General features: G+C 34.2%; 2 protein-coding genes across 3 annotated transcripts in view; one reads left to right on the top strand and one right to left on the bottom strand.

The window, feature by feature from the left end:
- Positions 1–1102: 1102 nt before the first annotated feature.
- On the top strand, positions 1103–9165 carry LOC124443685 (polycomb group RING finger protein 1-like). The gene is made up of 10 exons (XM_046994174.1): positions 1103–1199; positions 1562–1661; positions 4388–4484; positions 4922–4977; positions 5165–5239; positions 5558–5669; positions 5743–5767; positions 6492–6590; positions 7754–7834; positions 7920–9165. The coding sequence occupies exons 1-10, from the start codon at positions 1122–1124 to the stop codon at positions 8346–8348; spliced, it is 1152 nt and encodes a 383-aa protein (XP_046850130.1). The 5' UTR covers positions 1103–1121; the 3' UTR covers positions 8349–9165.
- A 2439-nt stretch (positions 9166–11604) lies between these two features.
- LOC124443684 overlaps positions 11605–25499 on the bottom strand; it is a 103240-nt gene continuing 89345 nt past the window's right edge. The window contains exons 1-4 of one of the 2 annotated variants that reach the window (XM_046994173.1): positions 16077–16137; positions 14834–15927; positions 12770–13819; positions 11605–11988 (exon numbers count right to left, since the gene is read on the bottom strand). In XM_046994173.1, coding sequence (XP_046850129.1) covers positions 11702–11988; positions 12770–13819; positions 14834–14978 — 1482 coding nt within the window. In that variant the 5' untranslated portion in view covers positions 14979–15927; positions 16077–16137 and the 3' untranslated portion in view covers positions 11605–11701. Of the gene's footprint in view, positions 11989–12769; positions 13820–14833; positions 15928–16076; positions 16138–25499 lie in introns of those variants that run through there. The other variant, XM_046994172.1, reaches the window with a different exon arrangement.

Genomic DNA, 25499 nt, shown 5'->3' with positions numbered 1-25499 from the left:
TTTTACCAGTAAACTTGTCTCTTAGGTCCTTAGAAATGTAAATATATTCTAAACTGCGCGACAGTAATCAATTTTGAGGTGCCCTAGATCCGCCAATGGTGTGGGTGGGTGAGCATTGGTGATGTTGGACTCCCCCAATTAAGACTCGAGCGAAAAAAATTGTTCCTTAATTGGCAAATTTTAAAGAAATTTCAACACCAGCAGGTCAAACAGGTCATAAACATATTTTTGCTAAGATCATGGTCTCATAAAAGATGTATCAACATCCAATCATTAAGGTATGCATTTCAAAACAGAAACAATTCTCATTTATTCATGTTTTGAAAATAAAATTTCTTTGAGCTATATTATTGTAGGAAAAGTTTTGTAGTTTTTGAAGCTAGCACAATTTCCCTTGCCACAAAATCTCTGTCTAGGTTCAAAAAGTGCTGAAATACCAAAATCTAATTACTTTGCTCTTCCAGATTACCATCTTTCAAAACATCTCCTGTGATTTGACATAGTGCCTTTAGTGCATCTAAGTTCTTGGCTTTATTTTCTCCAGCCTTGTGTAACTGACCAAGAATCTTTATGGTAAGTTCTACCATGTCATTTTTCATTGGAGACGTCCAAGAATCCTCACAGGACGCAAATGATTTATCTTCTGATTCATCCATCTGAGAAAATTTGTTATTTAACTTACAAAAGTTTCTAAACACATTGTGTTATACATATTTAACACAATATTATTTAAGTCTGATTCAAAGGCATTTTGGTGGTTGAATATTACGGATAACAAAATGCACAAAGCAAAGATTTGCGTCAAACCTGCTGATTGATATGAGTCATAAATCAGGTTCATAATCTGCATAAGCGCTTTTAATTTGAATACGAATGCAAATCACAGTGAATATAGTCATTTGAACTTATCTACTTTTCCATACTTCGGTTTCACAACTTCAACTGCATATTGTCGTTGGCAAACTGTGATAAAACAGTGTATTTCGCCATAGGACTCGAAATAATTCATCAGTTTCAAAAAAATCACGAGAGTTTCAGCTTTTGTTTAGGGCCTTTTTTTATATTTTAGGCGCTTGCTTTTTCTCACGTGACACCTCCATCGTATTACAAATTCAAGATGGATGGTGGTAGGCTCCGTGGAATGGTTGCTCCAATACTTCGTCAAATATTTCGTCAAATCTCTTAAAGCAAAGATGGATGTAACTATCATATGTATTTTAAGTGTTTTATAAAGTTTATAATCTTGTTAGATTTACGGTTGCTTTGAACGGATGTAGCTGTTTCCTCATCACGAAATTAAAATGAAAGTGTTCAAACCTTATTTGATAACAATTTTGCTTTCACTTGTCTTTTCACTTTATGACGCATACTTGTGAACTTCAATAATTTATGCACAAATTTCCCAATCAGTTGCTCAATCTTTCACATTCAACAAAGCCACAATTCTAAGCAATGGCATGCATCAGAAGGAAAATAAGTCCTGACTTGTAATACGCGATGAAATTTTATTTAGAAAGTTAAAATTTTCAGTCAATGGCAACGAATACATATTTTTTTGTAGAAAGTTGTTAAAATCCGAGAGATTAATCCTCACATTGTGTGCAGCCTTTGTGCCGGATACTTCATTGATGCTACAACGATAACAGAATGCTTACATACATGTAAGGTTAAACTGTGTATTTTGCAATGTTTGTACATGATCTTTGAATCTGCTCCAATGAGTCGATTTCTTTGTTTGTAATTATAACTTTAAGTTTGGGTTGATTTTTGCTGATGTTTTTTATTATTGTATAGTTCATGCAAGTGGAGACAAAACAATTGTCTTCAATCCTATGTTAATTGAAGGTGTGGGACCATATTGATATATTCTGCTATGCCTGGCTAATTTCTTTTCCAAACAATAGAAGAATTTCACTGTCAAAAGAGATCATCCTTGCATGATTATATGAATATGGTCGCCTAGATTAAAATTGGATTGACGCCCGTGGGTGCAAGTAGAACACTAATTGGGGGGGGAATATTCGTAAAGGTTCAGTTTCCATTATGCTCTGAGAGTAACAATGCTACAAGACTTGGTAATTTTAATTACCAGATCGGCTCTGGTGAGCATAATTGATTAAATAATTACAACATTTAAAACAGGGGAGTGGTATTCTTCATGGATCAACACATTTATGATAATGTATTACTCATGTGTGGTCACCCTGGAATTTAGCCAAGAGTTATGTTGTATCTGACCCTGGAACAAAAAAAGCCCACAAGTTATGTGGGGATATCCATATTTGGGATACTAGATAATAGTGAGGGATACCAAATTCTAACAGCCTTCAGGCATCATTGTGGATACTTGAAAAAAATTTCAATTTGAGACCTGACTCAATTCATGTTCTAGTTTTTCCCCTGAATACAAGTTAGGTATTGCCAGGCCAACCTGACTAGTATGGATGCATGGGCAATAGGCCCAGGTTAAGCAAGCTATTGGGAGCTTTTTGAAAGCAGGATATTTTTGTTGAAATCGGCACATTTCTTTTATACGATAAAGAACGCTATTCCGGGTACGTTTGACTGATGATCTTTGCGTTGCGGGATGTTCGGTTGGTTCTCGCATTTGACTTGAACGCGCACGTGACTTGAACGCGCACGTGACGTGTTGATATTTTAGCAAGAAATTAACGTTTTTAACTGACACGTTTTAATGCGAAAGAAAAAATTATATATACGGTGCTTTTATACTATCTATAATATACATAATTAAATAGTTTAGTTGTCTTTATCTCTTGGGAATAAATAATGTTCTTATGCAAAAAAAAATGTCAAAAATAATCATACAATTATAACATGACGAAGGTAAAAAAAAATTGGACACTCGAGATGGATGAAAGAATTTCGTGTTGGTGAAGGCGGTTTGATGTGTTCGGAAATGTCGTCGTCAATTCTGCATCTTCGGCATTGATTTTTCCGACAACAACTCCGACATCGGACGATGTCTTAGCAATTCAACAACACGTCCAATTGACGGAGGAGTTGTTGCAAATGCAAAGAATGCGTCAATTAGCCCATCTTCAATATTCTTTTTAAAATCACGCCGTCAAAGGCAGCAGATGAACGAAGATGTACAGCAAGAAAATGTTCACGATTTCAAACGTTGCGAACAAGACGTATGTAGGTTGAGTTTCATAAATGTTAATTAATCTTCAATATTCTTTTTGAATTTTGAATGTAAAATAATGTTGAAGATTAACATTTATGAAACTCAATTTTCATATCACTTCGTCAACAGAAGCAAGTAAACGAAGATCCGGCAAAAAAACCTTTACAATATAAACGTTAGCTGTTGAACGAGTTTGTGGTGATGACGTCACAAGCGGGAGGAGTCAAGTTCTTCTCGATCGTGTTGGAAAGCAGCAAATACTCTTTTTGGTAACAGTATACGTGTTGGACGTATCCCACATTTCCTGTAAAACGTGTTGGACGCATCCAACATTTCCTGTAAAACGTGTTTGACGCATCCAACATTTCCTGTAAAACGTGTTGGACGCATCCAACATTTCCTGTAATACGTGTTGGACGCATCCAACATTTCCTATAAAACATGTTGGACACATCCAACATTTCCTGTAATACGTGTTGGACGCATCCAACATTTCCTGTAATACGTGTTGGACGCATCCAACATTTCCTGTAAAACGTGTTGGACGCATCCAACATTTCCTGTAAAACTGGATTGTTGTGGTCTTTTACCACAATGAACAAACGTTCAGCAGCCATCTTCGTGTGTTTTTCCCTTCCCGGTTTGTTTCCGACACGAATTTTCTTTATTTCAACTTCAAAAAGTAAAGCACAACTTATGCTCAAACTGTTAAACAGCTTGTGGGTCCTAAATCACGTACTACAGTTTATACAAGTCTGTATAAATGTGCTTATCCTGACCACGAACAAAGAGCAAGGAAAAAAGCCTCGCGTTTAAATGGCCACTAACGTGGAACTCATTATTAATTGATCTTAAGGCTGATTTCTAGTCAGTGCAAGTTGTCGCGCGATCGACTTTTTGAGATCATTTTCTTTTAAATTGCAAGCTGTCGACGGTAACAGTTTCACATTGCTGCTCTCCAATGTCTTTTCAAGAGAAAATCGCTTCTCACTTTTCCAAAATAATTTTATGATTGCAAACATAACTATTTTACCAGCTTTATCGTACTTTATTTGATGGAAATTAGTCCGCGCTGTAGTATGTAAACTTATACTTTTCTTGTAAAATTGGAAATCAACTCATGTTGACAATGGTTAACTTGTTGAAATAAGTTGTTCATTCATTACTATTTCAGGCAAAGCAAGCTCGAGTTAGTAGTTTGCTATACATTCAATTAAAACTGATTTTTCTTACCAGTTTGCAGACGTTGCATCATCAAATACCTGCAACTCAGCAAATACTGCCCGACGTGCAACATGAAAGTCCACGAAACTCAACCGTTACTCAACGTCAGGTAATGATAAAGAAATTTGATAATTTTCTCCGTAAAGACAGGATTAAATATACAAGTTCAAACATTTGAATTGTAGCAAAATGGCGTCCGATCTATTAATTTCTCATAATTGCATCCAGAATCCAGTTTTTGGTTTATGGACATCGGCAGCTAAGACATGAACTGTAAACTACATTTACTATATATGTTGCTCTGTTGATAACGTTGGAAACAAACGTTTATGTATTATCTGATATCCAATGTGCAATCTTTAACCTGTGGTGTAAAATTAATGTATGATATTAAAGTTTACTTTTTAGTGTTCCAAATACGCTCTTGTCTTTCTTTATTTTACCATGTGATGGCCTTGTATCGCTTGCGTGTCATTTAATAATGTGTCATTAGCTACAGTGGTTTTTGGTCCCTATATTGTAAGACTGAGAGTTGTTTATTTGTAGGCTTGATAGGACGATGCAAGATATTGTTTATAAAGTTGTTCCAAACTTATTTGAAGGTATGCTTATGTTTTATTTTCATTCTTGAACGACATTCCTGCCGAAGGAAAAACTGAGAAGCTTGCTCTGTTTTTTTTCCTTTCGTGGAATGTCCAGATTAGTGAGTTGTTTTTTGTTCTGAGCAGTGCAAAATGTTTTAAGTCAACTTGGGTTATTCACATCACGTAATTTGACTATATCTTGCAGATGAAGAAGTGAGGGAACATGAATTTTACGAAGAAAGAGGAATGCCAGTGCCAAAGAAAGATATCGAATCGGAAGGTTGGTCTGACAGTCAGCTCACGCAGTTCAAACTCTCATTGTTCACAATTCTGTCAAAATACGGTGATGTAGTAAGTGTTAGGGTTTCAGTACGGTCCCCCCCCCGGAGAAAAACACGAATTATAATATGCCAAGTACCCTCTTTGACAATACTATCCTTACCAGTGCCTATACCGAACACAACATTCAGCGTACTATGAAACTGAGGTTTTTGCTGGCTGCATTTGCTGTTGAAATTTGGGGGTTATAGTGCTGCGGCTGAGCCCCTTTACAAGCCCACAACTCTCCTAACCTCCCCTCATCGTAATTTTCTTTTAGAATGCGAAAGCGACGAGGAATCGCACTCATCTTTGGTGAACGACGTCACAGAATACATGAACAATTACCGTGACGATGAGTTGATTTCAATTTACTTTAAGCCGTACGACGGGTATGATGTTGTGCAATTTCGTTTGTTTGTGCAATTTTTTGAAGTCGCACACGATTCGTTTTATTTTTTTTAGACCTTTGGAAAATCTCTACAAACACGTACGTAGTAAGATGTTCGCTTTAATGGCTAATATATAAAAATACATAGGATCATTTTGTCTTCAAATCATAGGTAATTATGCAGAAATTAAAAGCATGTTGTGCGATTACATAATCTTATTTGGGTAGACTTTTTGCGAAGTAGGCCAAACTACTTGGTGGATAGTAAAGATTAACTTAAATTGATTATGGCCAGTGCTGTAGAACTAGTTTTACCGTGGGAAAGGTCTGAAAAGGATGAAGCAGCGAAATATTAAAAAAGTCATATATGACGTCATGGGTGATCACAGCATTTCACTGAGTTGACTATTACGTCATTCATAAGTTGTTTTAAGTCATAACCTCTGTATGAATATTACCTTTAGTACTTTTATGAAAAGGCTTACACTTACATTCATACGAACCATACGTGACCAAGCTCGGCATATTAAACTGTGATTAATTACTTTCTGATTTCTGAATTAGAAAGGGGATGGCCCCCTGAGCTGTAAGAACTGTGGATCCGTCCCCAAGTGCCCCAACTTTTACTTCCCTGATAATAGACAACGATTATTTTCCTTTGAGTCGTGAATTTGGTTTCAAAGTTATTGACTTATAGATAACTCCAAATGTACAAGACTTTATTTGCATTATTTATCTCACATTGCACTTGTGTCATTAACCCGTTATGACTACAAAAACCTCGTTTTCATGGTGCTTGATTTTTGTCTTTTTTTTTGAAAAGGTAATATCAAGACAGTATTTACGTTGCTCGCATCGTGTGCTTATATTGTATCTTGAAAAACTGTTTAAAAAAAAGATCAACCTGATGGAAGAACAAGAGGTAATTTCATACACGAACATTCAAAATGGTGCCTATGTATACAGGGTGTGTAAAAAAGAAGATCTTCGGAAATTTACCAGCAGCGGAAAAGCTGTTGTAATAGTAACAAAGATACGTAATATTTCCATGGCATCGATAATATTTTATGCACCGTGATAGCATAATGATCATGCATTCACATCATCACAATACATCAATTTTTGAAGGTTGTCTTTTCAATACACACCGTATTATCTTTATTTTTGTGGTGTTGATGATATTGTTATGTCATTGTGAACTAGTGTTAGGGACCGTGGATGATTGACGATTTGGGGCCAATATTCATATGTTCATGTGTTGTAATCAAGTAATAAAAGAGAGGGACTGGAGAAGATTGACGATTTGCGGCCTATATTTATATGTTCTTATGCTGTAATCAAGTAATAAAAGAGCGGGACTGGGGAACATTGATGATTTGGGGCTCATGTTCATATTATAAACATGTAAGAAAAGATTTTTTCTGTGTTTGCACAGGATTAATCAAACCGTGAAGACCTGTGGAAATTATCGAGAGCAGATCAGTGTAAGCCCGAGACCGAATGTCAAGGGTTACACCTGCTCTATAGTTCTTTCGAGGTTTTCATAAGCCTGTGCAAACACGAAAAACATCTTTTATTTCTTTTATAAAACTACAATAATGCGAAACAAACAAATTTAAAACAAACGTTTTAATTTTTCTTCTGCCATGTATTCATGATTGATTTGCAAGTTCTATTTGATTAAATTGATTGAGCTAAGAACGGTTTGCACAGGCTAATGCAAACTCAGCTAAAAACCAATCAGTGCACGCGTTTTATTGCTGTTTGCAATTCATAATCACTATTGATTTCAATAGAAACTTTTAAAGTAGAGCATGCATGTATTCAAATATCCTGTGAGCCTCCTGAACTATTGATCTTCGGCGTTCCTTGTCAACTTGTGCAAACCCTGCTTGATGTTTAATTAATTGTTCAATACGAACTCTTTGTTATAAAGAGAAAGTCATCTTGATTAAGTCGATGAATATTATCAAAATTCTTCAATTGCTATGAAATTTATCAAGTTTTTGAAAAGGGCGTACCCCCAGTTAGTTATCATAGCCGGTTGTCCTACTTGTTCTCTTCAAATGATTCCTTCTCTTCCAGTTGCAGTTTTTCTGTGAAAATAAATTGGTTAATAGTGCAAGCTCATTGAAGCAATTGTATGTCGTGAATTGGGGATTAAAGGTGCTGAAATTCTGTGCTCTTTCATTCTTTCATGAAATGAATTTTGATCTCCTATGCAATTTATTTAATTCTTGAACTGTTTTAGGATTTACGAATGTGTCTTCAATATCGCGTGTATTCAACGCCCAACGTCATCATTCATAAGGATATTTCGACTAGTTTCTACTCTCCATTGACGCAAGATACCATCGTTCAGAACGATATTTCAACTATTTATTCTCCATTGACGCAAGATACCATCGTTCAGAACGATATTTCAACTGTTCATTCTCCATTGACGCAAGATACCGTTATTCAAATGGATATTTCATCTAGTGTCCATTCTCCATTAACACAAGATTCCATTATTCAGAAGGATATTTCAACTAGTGTCCGTTCTCCATTGGCGCACGATACCACTATTCAGAAGGATAATTCTACTAGTGTCCCTTCTCCATTGACGCAAGATTCCAGTATTCATAAGGATACTTCAACTAGTGTCCATTGTCCATTGACGCAAGATACATGGTTGTAATGATTCTTCAAGGAAATTGATTTTCCTGTTATGCAAGGGATTTCCTTTGACATTAATGTGGTCGTTTATCTTTCTTTACATGAATTTCCACCAGAAAGTTGTGATACGGTTTTCACGTATGTGTGGTGTACCTAATGAATGGTGCACGTTGCGGTTGAAGTTGACTAATAATTCTCGTGTAGTAGCTTCAAGTATTTCGTTGTTACTGGCTGAAGCTTGGGTAGAGTAGAACATGTACTTATGGTTTGTGCAAGGCATTGTAGGTACTGCGGAGCCTGGGGACCCATTCCACTCTTTCTCTCTCTCATCATTATTTTTTAACTGAAAGAAATCTGTTGGTCCAGAGTTGGCTAAACTTACAAAGATAGCAATCTGCCTTTCAAGGAGGAAGGGATTGAATTCACGATTTCCACAGTCTAATCCTTACCCTCCGCAGTGAACGTTCCACTTTCTGTAAAATGATTAGAAACCGATAAAAAGCAATTTGGTTTTCTTATGATACAAACTAGACCATGTATTGTCGTAATCGTTATCGAATCGATACTTTAATATCGCCCATCACTGCAAATGTGTTAAATATTTACAGTACTGTAGTATCCATACAACTTACACAAAACCCAATGATTTTTCTAATTTTTCTCATAAGAAATTGTTGCGCTTTTTGCTTGTCTGAGCACATAAGATAACAGCAAGCAAAGAGAGGTTAAAAAAGCAGCAAAAACTTTAACTTTTTAAAAAAGATCTGTTCACAAGTTATATTTAACTAACACACATTAAGGAGACATACTAGTTTTATTAAATTCATTGCTTTCACGAATTTGGAAGTTTTATAAGTTGATTAGAAATAACAATAGAAACCAAACGTTATGTGAAGCAAAAGTGACATTGGTGAAAACTTACATAAACTGAATTATGTGCGATACACATGAAACCTTGATGAAAACGTCATCGCGCATACGAAACGCTAATCTACTGCATGCTATACTTCATGTAACCGAATTTGTCTTCTGCCCTGTCAGATGATTGGATCTAATTATCTTAACAAAACGAGGTGAGATGTCAACACGGGTAGTTCAACCTCATCATCCTCAACATAACTGAATGGTCTTCGATTGACTTGCACTCCAATGTTTACTTTATACAGTTCTTCCAATTTCAGGTTGGCCCTTGTACATCGCCTGTTTTACAACTCTAACAAGGCGCTGAAACTGTCCATTCCATCATGGCGCTTCTAAGATAAAACAGTAACATCTAAAAAAGTAATTGGGAAAACTCCCGAAATCACGAGCTCCCTATTTATGATTAACAAATTGTTGCGAATCTTCATGGCTTCATCACTATTCGATATTTGGAAAGCAAAATTAATTGCAAAGCAAAAATATTTTCAAACAATATAAATGTTCATTTGACTTCACAGGTGGGCTTTTGAGAGAATTGCTTTCAATGACAAGAACAACTGTCATAAAAGATTTCTAGTTACTGTTTCGTTTACCGCAGATAATTTCAACGCAGCGAAATGCTTCTTGACGATTTAAATTGGATGATTGTGTATTAAATAACATTTGCATTTCCAAAAATACTTGCTGACTAAAGGATGAATAAAAAAAGGAAGTCCGTATTTGACTATACTTTTGATGGTCTGGATAAGTGACAAACCGAGAAAATCCGTGTCTAAACAAATCACTAGTTAAGAGGCTGAAAAGTCGCTTTATTTGCCTCAACTCCTCGAGGTAATTTTGCCTTAACAATAGAACACGTTCCACAGGCAAGGAAAGTAGTGACATAAAAAAGCAGATCATGGTGTTTTGAGCCAAACCCGTTGTAGCACCAAAATGCACTACGGGAAAAATTACAAAAAATCTAGTAAGGTAGCTATGTACTTAAACTTTTCAACATTTAATTGCTGCTTTAACATATGTTCTGAATTCCTTCTCATTCTAAAACTACTAATCCTGGGTGTTTAAGCTAAGCAGAAAGTGATATTACGCATTATAAACCAACCATATTTTTTATAAAGTTTTTAATGCGTACATGTTTTGGTATACTTATGCTATATTGATTGCAGAATGAATGAAATAATAAAATACAGGTTAGCATGTGATACTTGATACGTAAATAGACAAACGAGATAAACGCAGAAGTGCAATAGCGATGCTTCAAATAAAAAAAATGACTTATGAAATCAATCGAACTAATGTCCCGTAGACATCGAAAACATCAATAAATGATACAAGCCTTTTAAGACTATCATATATTTTCCTAAATCCACTACTATCCGGCTCTCTTGTCGACTCCAACCCTGTATTGGAAAATCTTTTTTCTTGATCCTTTTCTTTGTTTCCCTTTTCAAATTTGTTTTTGACAAATCATTATTGTAAAGACTTGAAATGTCAATCTGAAAAAGTTCTTGGAAAGCTTCCTTGGTAAGATTTCCTTTCTTTTTATCAATCATTCCAACTAACGTATAAATGGGCTGCAATGTTAGTATATTTTTTAAAAAACTGGATCATTAGCAACAGATGCCTTCTATTCCGAGATTTTTTCTTTATCTTGCAAGTCTAAACGCCCTCCTTTCCATTTAGTGTGTGTAGTTTCCAATTTTTTTTTCCTTTCTTGGTTCGCTGATGCTTGTCGTTCACCAGAAATTTTTACATTACATGCACCAATACCACCGCCAATACTGTTTTCATCTCGGTTTGACAATTTCATGTTATCATCACGACTTTCCAATTCAACTGATCCCCCAACTTAAGCAGACGTGACGATAAACTGACCGAATCTATTGAAAAAATCCACGAACTCTTTCATCACTTTCTCGTCCTCGATATTTTTACATGGTAGATTTTTCACAGCAGATCGAAACACGTCATCAAAACTAATTTTCGTCAAATCAAATTCCTCAACATTTATCTTTGCTAATCTCACTTCTATCAACTTCTTCGTATTGGTTGAAGATACCAAGTCATTTTTCTGACGTTCCATGCTGAGATTTACATCAAGTTCTGAAACCATCTTCAATATACCTGGTGTCATGCTTACATTTAGGCCCAAGTCTTGAAGGCGCGATTTAATGGAACTTTCATTCCTATGTTGATGTATTTCAGAAACTACACTTTCATTTGACTTCAATATTTGTGCAAATTCAGGAATTTTAAAGCCAAATTGTTTATTATCAACGAGGGACAGTTTCAAACTCGAGATGAAATAAAGTCGTCCGTGACAAGGTTGTATCACTGACCAATAAACAAACATCAAGTTTTCAGAAATTACGTTTATTCACCATACATACGATGAAATAAGTATTCAAAAATAAGCTATGAATTGGATTAGCTATAATTGTTTAGAATTAACTATTAGAACAATTTAAGATAGAGCCATTTAAAAATACCTGGATAAAATGATTCGGCACATTTTATCCCAAATTTTTTTTCCAACATTTGAAGGCCATGTTCAGTGATATCGTCGCCATGACGACAGTTGATTTCACTAATTGTTATACTCCTCAATTTTGAATCATCCGATAATCCCATCAAATTCATAGTTACCACCAGTTCTAAAAGTTCTTTTTTTACAGACTTGTCCTGGATGTTGTTCTCGGAAATATACTGCATCGCACGCTGGGCAAGAGAGTTGGTAAAACCTTTGAACAAAAACTTGCAATTATAACAATGTGCTTCTCAGCAGCGATTGGTTGAATACAGTGCAGTTTATCGGTAATTGCACTGTGAAAATGTGTAATTGCAGTGTGGTAATACTTGTAAAAAGCAGTAGCTACTTGCTGTTTTGTATTCTTTGTAATTCTTGAATTTAAAACGATTGCAATTGTGAAAATCATGTTTACTTCGTTTATTTACAACTACTGCCATGTTTTTTTTTAATTGAAATAAGCTTGTTTGGCTTTCACTGTTCTTCAGCCAAGCAGATTAAACTATTTAAATTGCAATTACAGCTTTTCTACAGTGCAATTACACAATTTCACAGTGAGTTGCACTTCAGTCAACTAATCACAGTCGAAAAACATCTTAAGGTATTTTATTACCTATACTATTTCCTAACGTTAATGAAACAAGGAAAAAGTTATTTGCTCCTGCTAAAAAAGTTTTTTCTTATTTCAAGAGTAAACTTCTGACAAACAACAGTCCTAAAGACAAAAATGTGTTAAAAATAAGATGCTTATTTTAATGAAACGTATTCTTGATAACAAATTTTGAAGTTTGAAGTATTTTTTTTAATTTAGTACTCTACAGAAAAATCTTGCTTCCCAAACATATTTGCAAATGTGAGAAATAACTTTTATAGAAAAAATGCGTGATCCGATATCAGGATTATATATAATGCAGCCAAACGTTCATTGATATAATAATTCTTTACTAAAAAAATTAATAGCTACAAATAAAAATGAAAAAAACTACAAATCCTACCTCCTATAGCAGCTTCAGTAAAATCTTTTACGAGTTTCAATTCCTCATCTGATAACTCCCCCTTAATTGCAATTTTGGCTTTAACTTCATGACCATTCGTCGGTCGATTCTTTTTCTTTCGTGTAAATGCAGCATTCAACACCATGTGTCCAAATTTATCTATGACATCGTTTCCATCTTTGCTTTTTTTGAGTAAGCTAAGGCAAGCATTGTATAAATTCAGAGGTTGTCTTTCACCATTGGGAAGAATTGTGAAATCTCCATTCTTTTCAAGTCCGTAATCATTAGGATTATTTTCTATCAATACAACTGGTGCCCTAACTCCCAAAATTTGAAAAACAAGATCTGACACCAAAATTTTCTTTTCTTCCATCGTCTCGTGCCATTTTCTCACGTTGTTGTAACCAACAGAACAAGCATGTGTTAAAATCACGACGAGATTTGGAAGACTGATGTCAACAATATCCAACATCTTGATACCTCTTAAGGATTTTGAAAGTGTGCTATTGACTCCTTTCATTCTGAAATTATTGGCTTTGGCAATTATGAACACAAGATTTGGATAAAACTTTGTTTTCGAAGGAAATTTGGGATGTGTTTCAAAGTATTTTTTCACAGATACAAAATTGCACACATCTTGTTTAACGCCATCGCCATCGTTGAAGCCAGGGGTATCAATAACACTCAAAACTAAATCACTCACTTCATACTTCGGTTCGTCAAAAGTAATGACATACTCAGATGTTTTTTTCATAGATGATTTATAACTATTTGTTTCAGCAACTGGGATTCCATCTCCGGTGTCCAGTAAATGATTTATTGTTGATGATTTACCACATCCAGTACTTCCAACAAGCAATATCATAGCAAATTTAGAATGGCGTTGGATTTTCGCACTTGACAATGAAAAATGATATGGTATCGCCCGTGACATTGGTTCTGCAGTTTCATCAAAATTCTTGAAAGTGTCATATTCCGCTTTAAATTCATCATCAGATGGTAAGGGCTTTAACTTGGAAAACACAGCAATGCCCATTTCTTTGTCAAAACCTAACAAAATTGAGACCATTCGTATGTATTAAAAAAGTAGCTATGGCAATTACAGAAAATTTGATGAAAAATAAGTCAACAGAGCAGATGCATAAGTAAAGGTGTTTTCTGTTTTAATTCACAGCTAACGCGATATTTTTTCGTGCACGAATATATCCTGCATGTTATATTTTTGTTGACCGTATTGTAAAGATTCCTCAACAAGTGTATGTTTCTATGTCATTGACAATATATTAAAATTGCAAAGTTGTAGTTGTTGATGTCCTATAAATGTGCTTTGTTTATCTGTAATTGCACGGTAAGGGCTTTAACTTGGAAAACACAGCAAATGTGTAATTGCAGAAAGGCAATACTTGTAAAAAAGCAGTTGTTACTTGCTGTTTTGTATTCTTTTGTAATTCTTGAATTTAAAACGATTGCAATTGTGAAAATCTTGTTTACTTCGTTTATTTACAACTGCTGCCATGTTTTTTTTAATTGAAATAAGTTTGTTTGGCTTTCACTGTTCTTAAGCGTAGCAGGTTAAAATATTTAAAGTGCAATTACAGCTTTTCTGCAGGGCAATTACATAATTTCACAGTGAGCTGCACTTCAGTCAACTAATCACAGTCGAAAAACATCTCAAGGTATTTTATTACCTATACTAGTTTCTAACGTTAATGTAACAAGGAAAAAGTTATTTGCTCCTGTTAAAAAAGTTTTTTCTTATTTCAAGAGTAAATTTCTGGCAAACAACAGTCCTAAAGACATAAATGTGTTAAAAATAAGATGCATATTTTAATGAAACGTATTCTTGGTAAGAAATTTTGAAGTATTTTTTTTAATTTAGTACTCTACAGAAGTCTTGCTTCCCAAACATATTTGCAAATGTGGGAAATAACTTTTATAGAAAAAAATGCGTGATCTGATATCAGGATTATATAAAATGCATTTAAACGTTCACTGATATAATAATTTTTTATTATAAAAAAATTAATAGCTACAAATAAAAATGAAAAAAAATACAAATCCTACCTCCCTTAGCAGCTTTTTTAAAATCATTTGCGAGTTTCAATTCCTCAACTGATGATGGCTCTTTTTTTGCAATTTTGGCTTTAACCTCATGACCATTCGTCGGTCGATTCTTTTTCTTTCGTGTAAATGCAGCATTCAACAACATTTGGCCATATTTATCTGCTTTATCTCTGCTTTCCCTTAGTAGGCTAAGGCAAGCATTGTATAAATTCAGAGGTTGTCTTTCACCATTGGGAAGAATTGTGAAATCTCCATTCTTTTCAAGTCCATAATCATCAGGATTATTTTCTATCAATACAACTGGCGCCTCACTCCCAAAGAATTAAAAACAAGATCTGACACAAAATTTTTCTTTTCTCGCATGTTCTCTTTCCATTTTCTCACGTTGTAGTAACCAACAGAACAAGCATGTGTTAAAATCACGACGAGATTTGGAAGACTGATGTCAACAATTTCCAACATCTTGATAACTCTCAAGGATTTTGAAAGTGTGCTATTGACTCCCCTAATTCTGTTATCATCGGCTTTTGTGACTAAGAACACAATATTTGAATAAATCTTAGTTTCCTCTTTTAATTCGGGATGCGTTTCGAAATACTTTTTAATAGATAGAAAATTGCATGCATCTTGTTTATCACCATCACCATCATTGAAGCCAGGTGTGTCAATAATTCTCATGGTTAAGTCACTCACTTCATACTTTGGTTCGTCAAAAGTAATAATATACTCAGATGTTTTTTGTGTAGATGATTGATTATTACTTGTCTTAGCAACTCCAGTACCCAGTAAATGATTTATTGTTGATGATTTACCAGATCCACTACTTCCAACAAGCAATATCATAGCAAATTTAGAATGGCGTTGAATTTTCCGGCTTGAAAGTATGAATTTATAAAGTTTAGCTCTGGGATTTTGTTCTGCATTTTCAACATCCATTTTGATAATCTCATTTAATTCTGCCTTTATTTGATCATCAGATGATGGTAAAGGCTTTAATTGAGAAGAGTTGGTAGTGCCCATTTCTTTATCAAAACTTAATCCAATACAACTCTTTTAAATATCTGTGTTGAACGTTGTTGTTCTGCACCGCGGATCTAATGTATTTAAGAAATAGACATTCCAAGCATACAAATAAGTTACGTTGAACATTAAAATACTATGTATACATACACCAAAAAACGCTGTCTTTCACAAGAAAAATGTTCTACTCATATTTTGATATTGTGTGTGTATAAGTGTATACCTTTACAGCGGCGTACCCTTCCCGTGGACGTCGTGGCTAAAGTTCAAATTATTCAGAATAGCAAAATATAATTAAAGAATGAAGTTCATTTTAAGAATGTTTTAACAAATTGTTTATCTATTTTGCTAAAATAAGCAAATGTACATTACCTAACCTAAAATTCTTCGTGAATGCAGACTCGATTAAGTGGCAAAAATTCCAAAGTATCTACTATCCAGCAACGATATTCTAAAGATATTTAAATTATGATAGACTAAAGAACTTATTTTTCGCCAAAGGCTATGAGTTATGCGCTAACGCTAAGGCAAGATGAAAATTTGGTCTTCTAAAGCCTTCTATACTCTATAGCAACTCAATATTTCATGTATTTATCATATAAAATTTGATAATAGGAAATAGTCTTATGAAAACACGGACGCTGATTGTTTGAATGCTCAAAAAACTCGTGTTGTTGGAACACGGGAATTTCAGTGTCACAAGTCTGAGGGACGTTAGAAGACAAATTTTGCACAATTATACAATGAGTGTAGCGTGAAACGTCCGTCTATGTTGAAAAATAAAACAATGTTTTATCTTTCACAATGTTTTAAAAACATGAATTATTTGCAACCAGCGAAGGTTGGTCGGGAGATAAAGCCTTATTAAGATGTTGTTTAACAATATTAACAATACATAACGACACGTTTCTCACCCAAAATTGTATAATATTGCATATTGCAATCTATTGAAGTGGAACTTAACATACGAATAATCTTATTCTTCACAACATTTCACGAAGTTCTTTAAAAGGCGTCATAACAAAAGTCAGTCAAGATTTTGTTAGTAAAATGTCAAGAAATGGCAGTTGATCCTGTTGTTCAGTTTCAAATGAAAATCTAATGTTTGCGTGCTGTGTGTTAATGTAATTATAAAACTTCATGGCCTCAGCTTCACTAGTAAAAACACAAAAAATATTGTCGACGTATCTGCGGTAAAATAGTTGTTTAGTGTCATTGTAATTGTTTAGCCAGTTTCAAAAGAATCTATCGTTCGACGATTTAGGTGACCAAGGTGACCATTTAGGCCTTAAAGTCCAAATATTATGAAACGCTTCTGTACAGATATTGACATTCGACTAATTTTCACATCATTCAAAATCAAAAACCTTTTCTCATTCAAAGACCCAATCCCTGATTCAATTAAATCAATGGTGGTATATGAATTCCATTGTGCGGAATGTAATTCCCGATACATTGGCGAAACTTCGCACTATTTACCATCAGAATCAGGGAACATACCACAACAGACAAAAACTCTCATATCTACCGACACCTTCTTAAATCTCACTCATGTAAAACCACTATGCACCCTCTCTTGCTTCAAAATCATCGACACTGCCGACACTTCATTCTCCTATAAAACCAAAGAAGCACTCCACATTAACAAAACTAACCCTGACCTCAATGTTCAAGTTTTTAAATTCAATACAATATTTAGTTTATAATACGCTCGGACGCTCCTCATTAATTTATCTTATTTCCTTTTTATTGTTGTAATTTATGTATCTTTTATATAAACCTTGTATTATTTATTACTTCACTTATACTGAAGATGATATCATGAGATGTCGAAACATGTCTATTTTAAAAAAACTCGTCGTGTATATTAAATGCGCATTAGCAATAGTGCTTCTACGAAATTATGTTAAGAAATGTTACCTGAATTTTATGGCGAACTTTGACTTGAAAAGCAATAAGATCTGAAATCTGAAAATGCACATATATACGTGTCAAAATTGTTTGCATGTCATTAATACAATCACTCATTATATATTCCACATTGTTTAACAAAATTTGAAATCACAAGGTTAAATAGTTGGAACGTTTGTTCATTATTCATCTAGATTTATGTATTAGCAATAGAGAAAATAGCCAATCCTACACTTACTCAAACGCGCTACTTAAACTTACGCACTTAACTTTACAATTACGTAAAACTACTCAAATTTCAAGTACATTATCCGCCTTGTAATAACTGCACCTTGTTTAGCTAAAGATATAAAAAGCCTGTAAATAAATTGTAAAAGATAGAATACTCACGACTGTTGTAAATAACTTTTTCGCTAGTGATTAAAATAATCACAAAAATTTAATAGCGTTCTAGTACATTGAACTCACGTTCGGAGCTCATACGAAAGATTGATATAACGCTAAATGTTATTAAACAAAAAGAATGATTGCATAATGCTATAACCAACAACTACAAACAATAACGACCTTATCTAACAACATTTGAGAAATTTACCTTCCACTCCTCTTCCTTGTAAACGAGACAAGTCTAGTCAAAAACAGAGAGCCTTATATGCTACAAATCCCGGGCTTGTGACCGGTATAGCAGAGTTAAAAGGTGAAAGCTTTATCATAGATTAATCAACTGAATATTCCAGCTCATATTTGTTTGGAAGCATGTTGAACAGTTCATATGGACAAAGCTCGAATTCCATATTAAAGAAACAGTAACATAATCCGTTGTTAATGTTAGACAATACATCATTGCCCTTCAGTGAAAGCACCCGCTTTCCACTGGAAAAGAATGAATCTATTTTAAACATAGATTGTTCCAAATATTTAACAATGTCATTATACTTATACATATCGGCAAGTAGGTGCTTTTTTCTTTTGCCATTGCAAGAATTGGGAGAGGGGCTTCAGCCTCACCCCTCAGCCCCCGGTCCTGACGTCTGTTACAGGAAGCGTCCCATGTTTTTTTAATTCAATAGTACTGCACCATGTACTGCACACTGCGTACGTCCTAAATCAAGAAATACGAGATATAAATACGTTTCTCAAGTGTAACCATCGAGTTCTATAATAACTGGAGGGGAAACGTCAACAAAATTAGTATAAATTATCAGCGCGCGGCCGCGTGGTCAAAAACATGGCGGATTTTGGTGGTCAAAGTCAGCGGAAAGACGCGGGCTCATGAAATAAAATTTTTGTCGCCCACCCTGATTTGACCACCACGATTGCGAGTATAGAAAATATCAAAACTATATATTTTCCTAACATAAACACTTTTTTAAAACTTTATTTATTAAACTGCCAACTTTTGTGGTTTGCGGATGCTGAAATAGCGACAGAAAAGGGAACATTTCTTGACTCCGGTAAGTAGCACAGTATTAGTTTTACTATTTTGTTTTTAACACGATACTTGAAGAGTGTTTCTACTACTAAGTTTTAATTTAAAGTTATTTTGGTCCAGTCTTGTTTGTTCTTCACTTAATCGCTCGCCAGACGTTGCGGAGCTGTCAATTTTTATCGAGTTTTGCATCCATCTTGTATCATGATCAAGGCATCAAGCTAAACTCTCCTGATTTGAATTGAGTTTACCTCCCAAAAATGGGGCATAATTTGTTCATGTTTTTTTTGAAAAGATGAAGGGAAAGTTTACAACAGAGTTGTGTTGAAATTGAATGCAGTGCCATGCAAAATTAATGAGAAGTATGGTATATGTTGTATAATAAAAATAACTATTAAACTGTTTGCCTGCTCAATTTGACTGACTGTATAGTGTAGACAATTATAATGGATTTGGAAAGTTGGATTTATGCAAACAATTTTAAAGTACTACTTAGCGTTTCTGTAAATGAAGTATGTATTGTTATAGTAAACAGGTTACTACTTGTTTCTACCTTGAAATTTTTGTTCAACAGTAGCTAATGATTATATTATTAATATGCATGAATAATTAAACATATTATTGTCTCATCTCATTTAATCCATACTTGGTATGATTCCAGGTGATCCACAAATTCACATCGGATGCATTGGTTACAATGAAGTTGAACGTAGAAGAAGCAAAAATAGATGGCAAAGAAATTCTTTGTGTCTTATGAAGAATTAGTGGAATTCAATAAAAAGAATTCTTTAAACAAATTGTAAACAAATTTAAATTTGCTTATGGTCAAGCAACCTAGTCAAGGAAGCAAAGTCTGTCTTCAACATGTGACCTTTCCAATTATTTAGTTTCTTTGTACAAATACTATTTTCGAGAAACTTCATTTGTAAGTCTTTCATTAATATTTTTTTACCAAGAGATAAAAGGAACTAATTCAAAGGCTTGATGTAAAATACAAAGATTTAACAAGTTGTTTATCATTTAATCCCCAAATGTTAGTTTGTACATATAAATAATTAGTATTGGTAGCTGTAAGTTGTTTAAGCAAAACAGAAGAGTAGTAGTGCTCGAAGGGGTTAGCATTTTTGAAAAATTATATCTTGTTCATGACATATATTACACAATTCCAAAAAACTGTAAGTAATGCACAATAATATCTATAGAACTTGATAAATTTCTTCACCTACACTGTCAAATAACTATTTTGCCTTCATGCAGCAATAGAAAGTGTTTTTGTCAGACAAACCAATGCACTTTAGTTTCCAAGTTTGTAATTTCAATGGAAAATTAATGTAGTTCTGTTCAGTAATAGATCCAAGATTCTGCCAAGCTGTTTACAAAATACAAATTACCAAGCAACAGTGTCATGGTGTTTTGAATTTTTTTCTTATTTGTAGCTCTTCTAGTTCAACATACTTTCTTTATGAGTTTTCAGTAGATTTATCAGGTAAGGACAATACACTTATGATACTTATCCATGGTAAACTTTCAGTTGGCTTATGTCGTAGGACTGAAGCAAACATTTTATCGCTTCCTTAGGAGCATTTTTACACAGATTTATCCATTTGAAGCAAGAAAAATAGTTGCACCAAACTGTTTTCAAACAGTCAAACATACAGAAGCATGAAATAATGCATAAGTTTGACAAGATTGACAGGTCTAAGTAAAGAATGCCGTTTGATTTTCACTTTTAAAACGCTAAAATGTCATAAAATAACTTAAATGTTACATCCACAATATGCGTTTCTCTACCGTCGATCTTCTTTATTTTGATGTGTGTCTGTACTGTGTTTTTCACGCAATGCTGAAGCATTATTTTCACATGATATGCTGTCGGTATCGTAATTGTTTTTTTGCTCACTTGTTTTCGTTCATACAAACAGTATTAGAAATCAGGAGGGAGTGAATATTGAAAAAAATGTTTAAAGTGGAAGTTTTGACCACCAAAATCCGCCATTACCGCCATGTTTTTGACCACGGGGTCCAGGCCCCTTTGCCCCTCCAGGTCTTATAGAGGTCAATGAGTGTAACTCATTTCAAAAATAGCCAATGCTTTGCGTGTCAACACAAAAGAATTCGCAATCGGCTTTGTCACAAACAATGAACCACTTAATAATAATGACAGCAGAAATGTTTAGATTACATCATGGATTACATGCCAAAAAATTTTGTCCACTCTTCCCTCGCCCTTCCCCCCCTCTAGATGGTCCAGTCATTGGGTCCAGTTTGGCCATTCCGGGCCACTGTCCAGTACGTTCGCTGATTCAGTTCATTCAAAAAAGATCATGGCCGACAAGTTGATCGACCATTATATGAAAGAAGAATTGGAGGAAGAACGCGGTGCAGTTCTCAATAAGTTTAACAAAGGTGAAAGTTTATTAAATGTAATTTTTCATCACAGCTCAATATGCATTGAAACGTCTTATTTTTTTGCGCCTAGCCAGCCTTGTTATGGATAAAAATCGGACCATCATAGTTATTTATTTCTTTAGTTTTTCTTAGTTTTTCACGTCATTGTTTGCGTTATTCTTTGGCCTTGTGTTATTACGGTTTTTGGGTAATGATGATTGTGTTATACAGTGCAGTACTTTGGGATTAGCTTATACTTTTGGAGCATGAAATACAATTAGATATTTTGCGATCAGTTGTCAAGCGTTCGATTAATTATTGTCTACACAATCAACACATGTAGAATCGTTGGAAAATAATATTTTGCAAATATTTTAAGAAAAAAGAAACAACAATCAACACGAACTGTCTGCCCAAAAATAGCAATACATATGTAATCGCTAAAATTGTTGCCAATTTTGTCAGAGAGCTGTCTAGGACAGTTGGACGTGATTATTTGTCATCATGAGATGTGTCACAAAAAAGCAAATGATGATATTTTGAGTCAAACCAGTGGTAGCAAAATGTAATCCGGGTAAAATAACAAAAAATCTAGTAAAGGTATCTACCTCTAACCCTTTACTTCACAAGTTTTTTGTTCCCTTGACCTTGAGTTTTGGATGGTTTCTTATAAGTAAACACATGCTTTAATTAAGGGATATTAGTAATTAAACATCCCTTAAAGGGAGGAAGGTTTATTAAATGTCCTCGGTTTGTGGGACATTTGAACACTGATATCCCTGAAAGCATGCATTTACTTAAAATAAAAGTTTCGAATATTATGTTAATGTGTAAAGTTATGTTAGACATTTAAAATCAACGAAAATTTTTCTAAATCGTTTTATTGCATACATGTTTCGGCATACTTATGCTATCTTCATTGCCTTTTTTTTTTGCAGAATGAATTAAATATTTAAATACAGGTATTTTTTAATGATATATACTGAACGCGAATAGACAAAATAGATATAAACGGTGAAAGTGCAATAGTGATGCTTCAAATTTTTTATTTAAAGGTTGACTTATTTCTTCAATCAAGGCAATGCATTTTGAATAGTATCATCAATTATTGATAAAATGTATTTGATGTAGTCAGGCATTTTCCTCAAACCTCTAGAACTCTGTTCTTCAACTTTACCTAGCCTTGTGTTAGAAGAACATACTTTTACTTGCTCCAGTTTCTTTCTCTCCGCTCGCAAATATGCTTTTGAAGAATCATTACTGTAAAGACTTGAAGTATTAATCTGTAACATTTTTTCGAAAGCTTGTTTGGTAAGATTTCCTTTCTTTTTATCAATCATCCCAACTAACGTATGAATTTGCTGCAATGTTAATTCATGTTTTAAAAGCACTGGATCTTTGGCAACAGATCTTTTCCATTCATGGAATTTTTCTTTAACTTGCAAGTCTACACGCCCTCCTCTCCATTGAGAGGATGGAATTTTTAAGACTTCGTTGCTTTCTGTATTCATTGATAATTTTACCACAATGTGTGCACCAATACAACCGCCAACATTATTTTCATCTTGGTTTGGCAATTCTATGATGTCATTATTATTATCACATACAACTGATCCCCAAACATATGCAGACGTGACGACAAAGTGACCACATGTATTGAAAAAATTTATGAACTCCTTCATCACTTTCTCGTTTTCGATATTTCCACTTGGAAGTTTTTCCACAGCAGACCGAAATTCATCAAAAAAAGCAATTTTTTTCGAATCAAATTCATCAACATTTATCTTTGCGATTCTTACTTCTTTTAATATTTTTGTATTGGTTGAAGATCTTGAGTCATTTTCCTGACGCTTCATGCTGTAATTTACATGAAATTCTGGAGCCATCGTTAATATACTTGGTGCCATGTTCACATTTAGCCCCAAGGCTGAAAGGCACGATTTAATGCAACTTTCATTCCCTTGTAAATGCATTTCGCTATCTACAGTTTCATTTATTTTCAATATTTGTGCAAATTTAGGATTTCTCGTGTCAAATTGTTTATTATCAACGAGAGATAATTTTAAATCAAAAGTCGTCTGACCAATTGTATCAAATCAAGTTTTTAGAAATTACGCTTATTCATCATATACGATGAAGTAAGTATCACAGCTAATGCGATATTTTTTCGTGCACAAATATACCCTACATATTATTTTGTTGAGAGTATTGGTTCTGAAGTTTCATCAAATCTCTTGAAAGTTGTCATATTCTGCTTTAAATTCATCATCAGATGGTAAGGGCTTTAACTTGGAAAACACAGCAATGCCCATTTCTTTGTCAAAACCTAACAAAATTGAGACCATTCGTATGTATTAAAAAAGTAGCTATGGCAATTACAGAAAATTTGATGAAAAATAAGTCAACAGAGCAGATGCATAAGTAAAGGTGTTTTCTGTTTTAATTCACAGCTAACGCGATATTTTTTCGTTGACGAATATACCCTGCCTGTTATTTTGTTGAGAGTATTGTAAAGATTCCTAAACAAATGTATGTTTCTATTTCATTGAGAAAATATTAAAATTGCAAAGTTGTAGTTATTGATGTCCTATAAATGTGCTTTATTTATTTAATAAATTTATATGGTATTTCTTGTTTGGGGTCCTTAATACTTGGGGGCCCCCGTCACTTGACACCTGGACACCCAATTACGCCACTGTGGATTAGCAACAGTTATTTATTAATTGCATATTATTATGCTTCTGATGCTCGCCATAAGGAAGAAAAATTTCAAAACACCCGAATAAAACGACTCAGCACATTTTATGTCAAATTTCTTCTCCAACATTTGAAGGCCATGTTCTGTGATATTGTCGTCATGACGACAGTTGATTTAAAAGACTGTTGCGCGCTTCAATCTTGAATCATTCGACAATACCATCGCATTCATAGTTTCCTCTAGCCCAAAAAGTTCTATTTTTACAGATTCGTCCTGGATGTTGTTTTTGCAAATATACTGCTTTGCACGCTTAGCAAGTGAGTTGGTTAAAACTTTGAAGAAAAAATTACGATTATAACAATGTGCTTCTCAGCAGTGATTAGTTGAATACAGTGCAGTTTATCTGTAATTGCACTGTGAAAATGTGTAATTGCAGTGTGGTAATACTTGTAAAAAGCAGTAGCTACTTGCTGTTTTGTATTCTTTTGTAATTCTTGAATTTAAAACGATTGCAATTGTGAAAATCTTGTTTACTTCGTTTATTTACAACTACTGCCATGTTTTTTTTTAATTAAAATAAGTTTGTTTGGCTTTCACTGTTCTTCAGCCAAGCAGGTTATAGTATTTACATTGCAATTACAGCTTTCCTGCAGTGCAATTATTTCCTGTAAAACGTGTTAGACGTATCCAACATTTCCTGTAAAACGTGTTGGACGCATCTAATATTTCCTCTAAAACGAGTTGGACGCATCCAACATTTCCTGTAAAACGTGTTGGATGCATCCAACATTTTTTGTAAAACGTGTTGAACGTATCCAATATTTCCTGTAAAACGAGTTGGACGCATCCAACATTTCCTGTAAAACGTGTTGGATGCATCCAACATTTTTTGTAAAACGTGTTGAACGCATCCAACATTTCTTGTAAAACGAGTTGGACGCATCCAACATTTCCTGTAAAACGTGTTGGATGCATCCAACATTTTTTGTAAAACGTGTTGGACGTATCCAACATTTCCTGTAAAACGTGTTGGACGCATCCAACATTTCTTGTAAAACGTGTTGGATATATCCAACATTTCCTGTAAAACGTGTTGGACTTATCCAACATTTTCTGTAAAACATGTTGGACGCATCCAACATTTCTTGTAAAACGTGCTGGACGCATACAACATTTCCTGTAAAACGTGTTTGACGCATTCAACATTTCCTGTAAAACGT

This window comes from Xenia sp. Carnegie-2017, unplaced genomic scaffold (assembly GCF_021976095.1).
Source record: "Xenia sp. Carnegie-2017 unplaced genomic scaffold, XeniaSp_v1 HiC_scaffold_21, whole genome shotgun sequence".
In the NCBI taxonomy this organism is placed as follows: domain Eukaryota; kingdom Metazoa; phylum Cnidaria; class Anthozoa; order Malacalcyonacea; family Xeniidae; genus Xenia; species Xenia sp. Carnegie-2017.
The sequence above is the reverse complement of the archived record's forward strand: the minus strand, read 5'-3'. Positions and strand labels throughout refer to the sequence as shown.

Excerpts from the sequence above, each read along its gene's own strand:
- LOC124443685 (XM_046994174.1), top strand. The coding sequence starts at position 1,122 with ATGGTGGTAGGCTCCGTGGAATGGTTGCTCCAATACTTCGTCAAATAT. Across the intron at positions 4,485-4,921 it reads CAACCGTTACTCAACGTCAG|GCTTGATAGGACGATGCAAG; the intron begins GTAATGATAAAG and ends GTTTATTTGTAG. Across the intron at positions 5,768-6,491 it reads TGGAAAATCTCTACAAACAC|GTAATATCAAGACAGTATTT; the intron begins GTACGTAGTAAG and ends TTTTTTGAAAAG.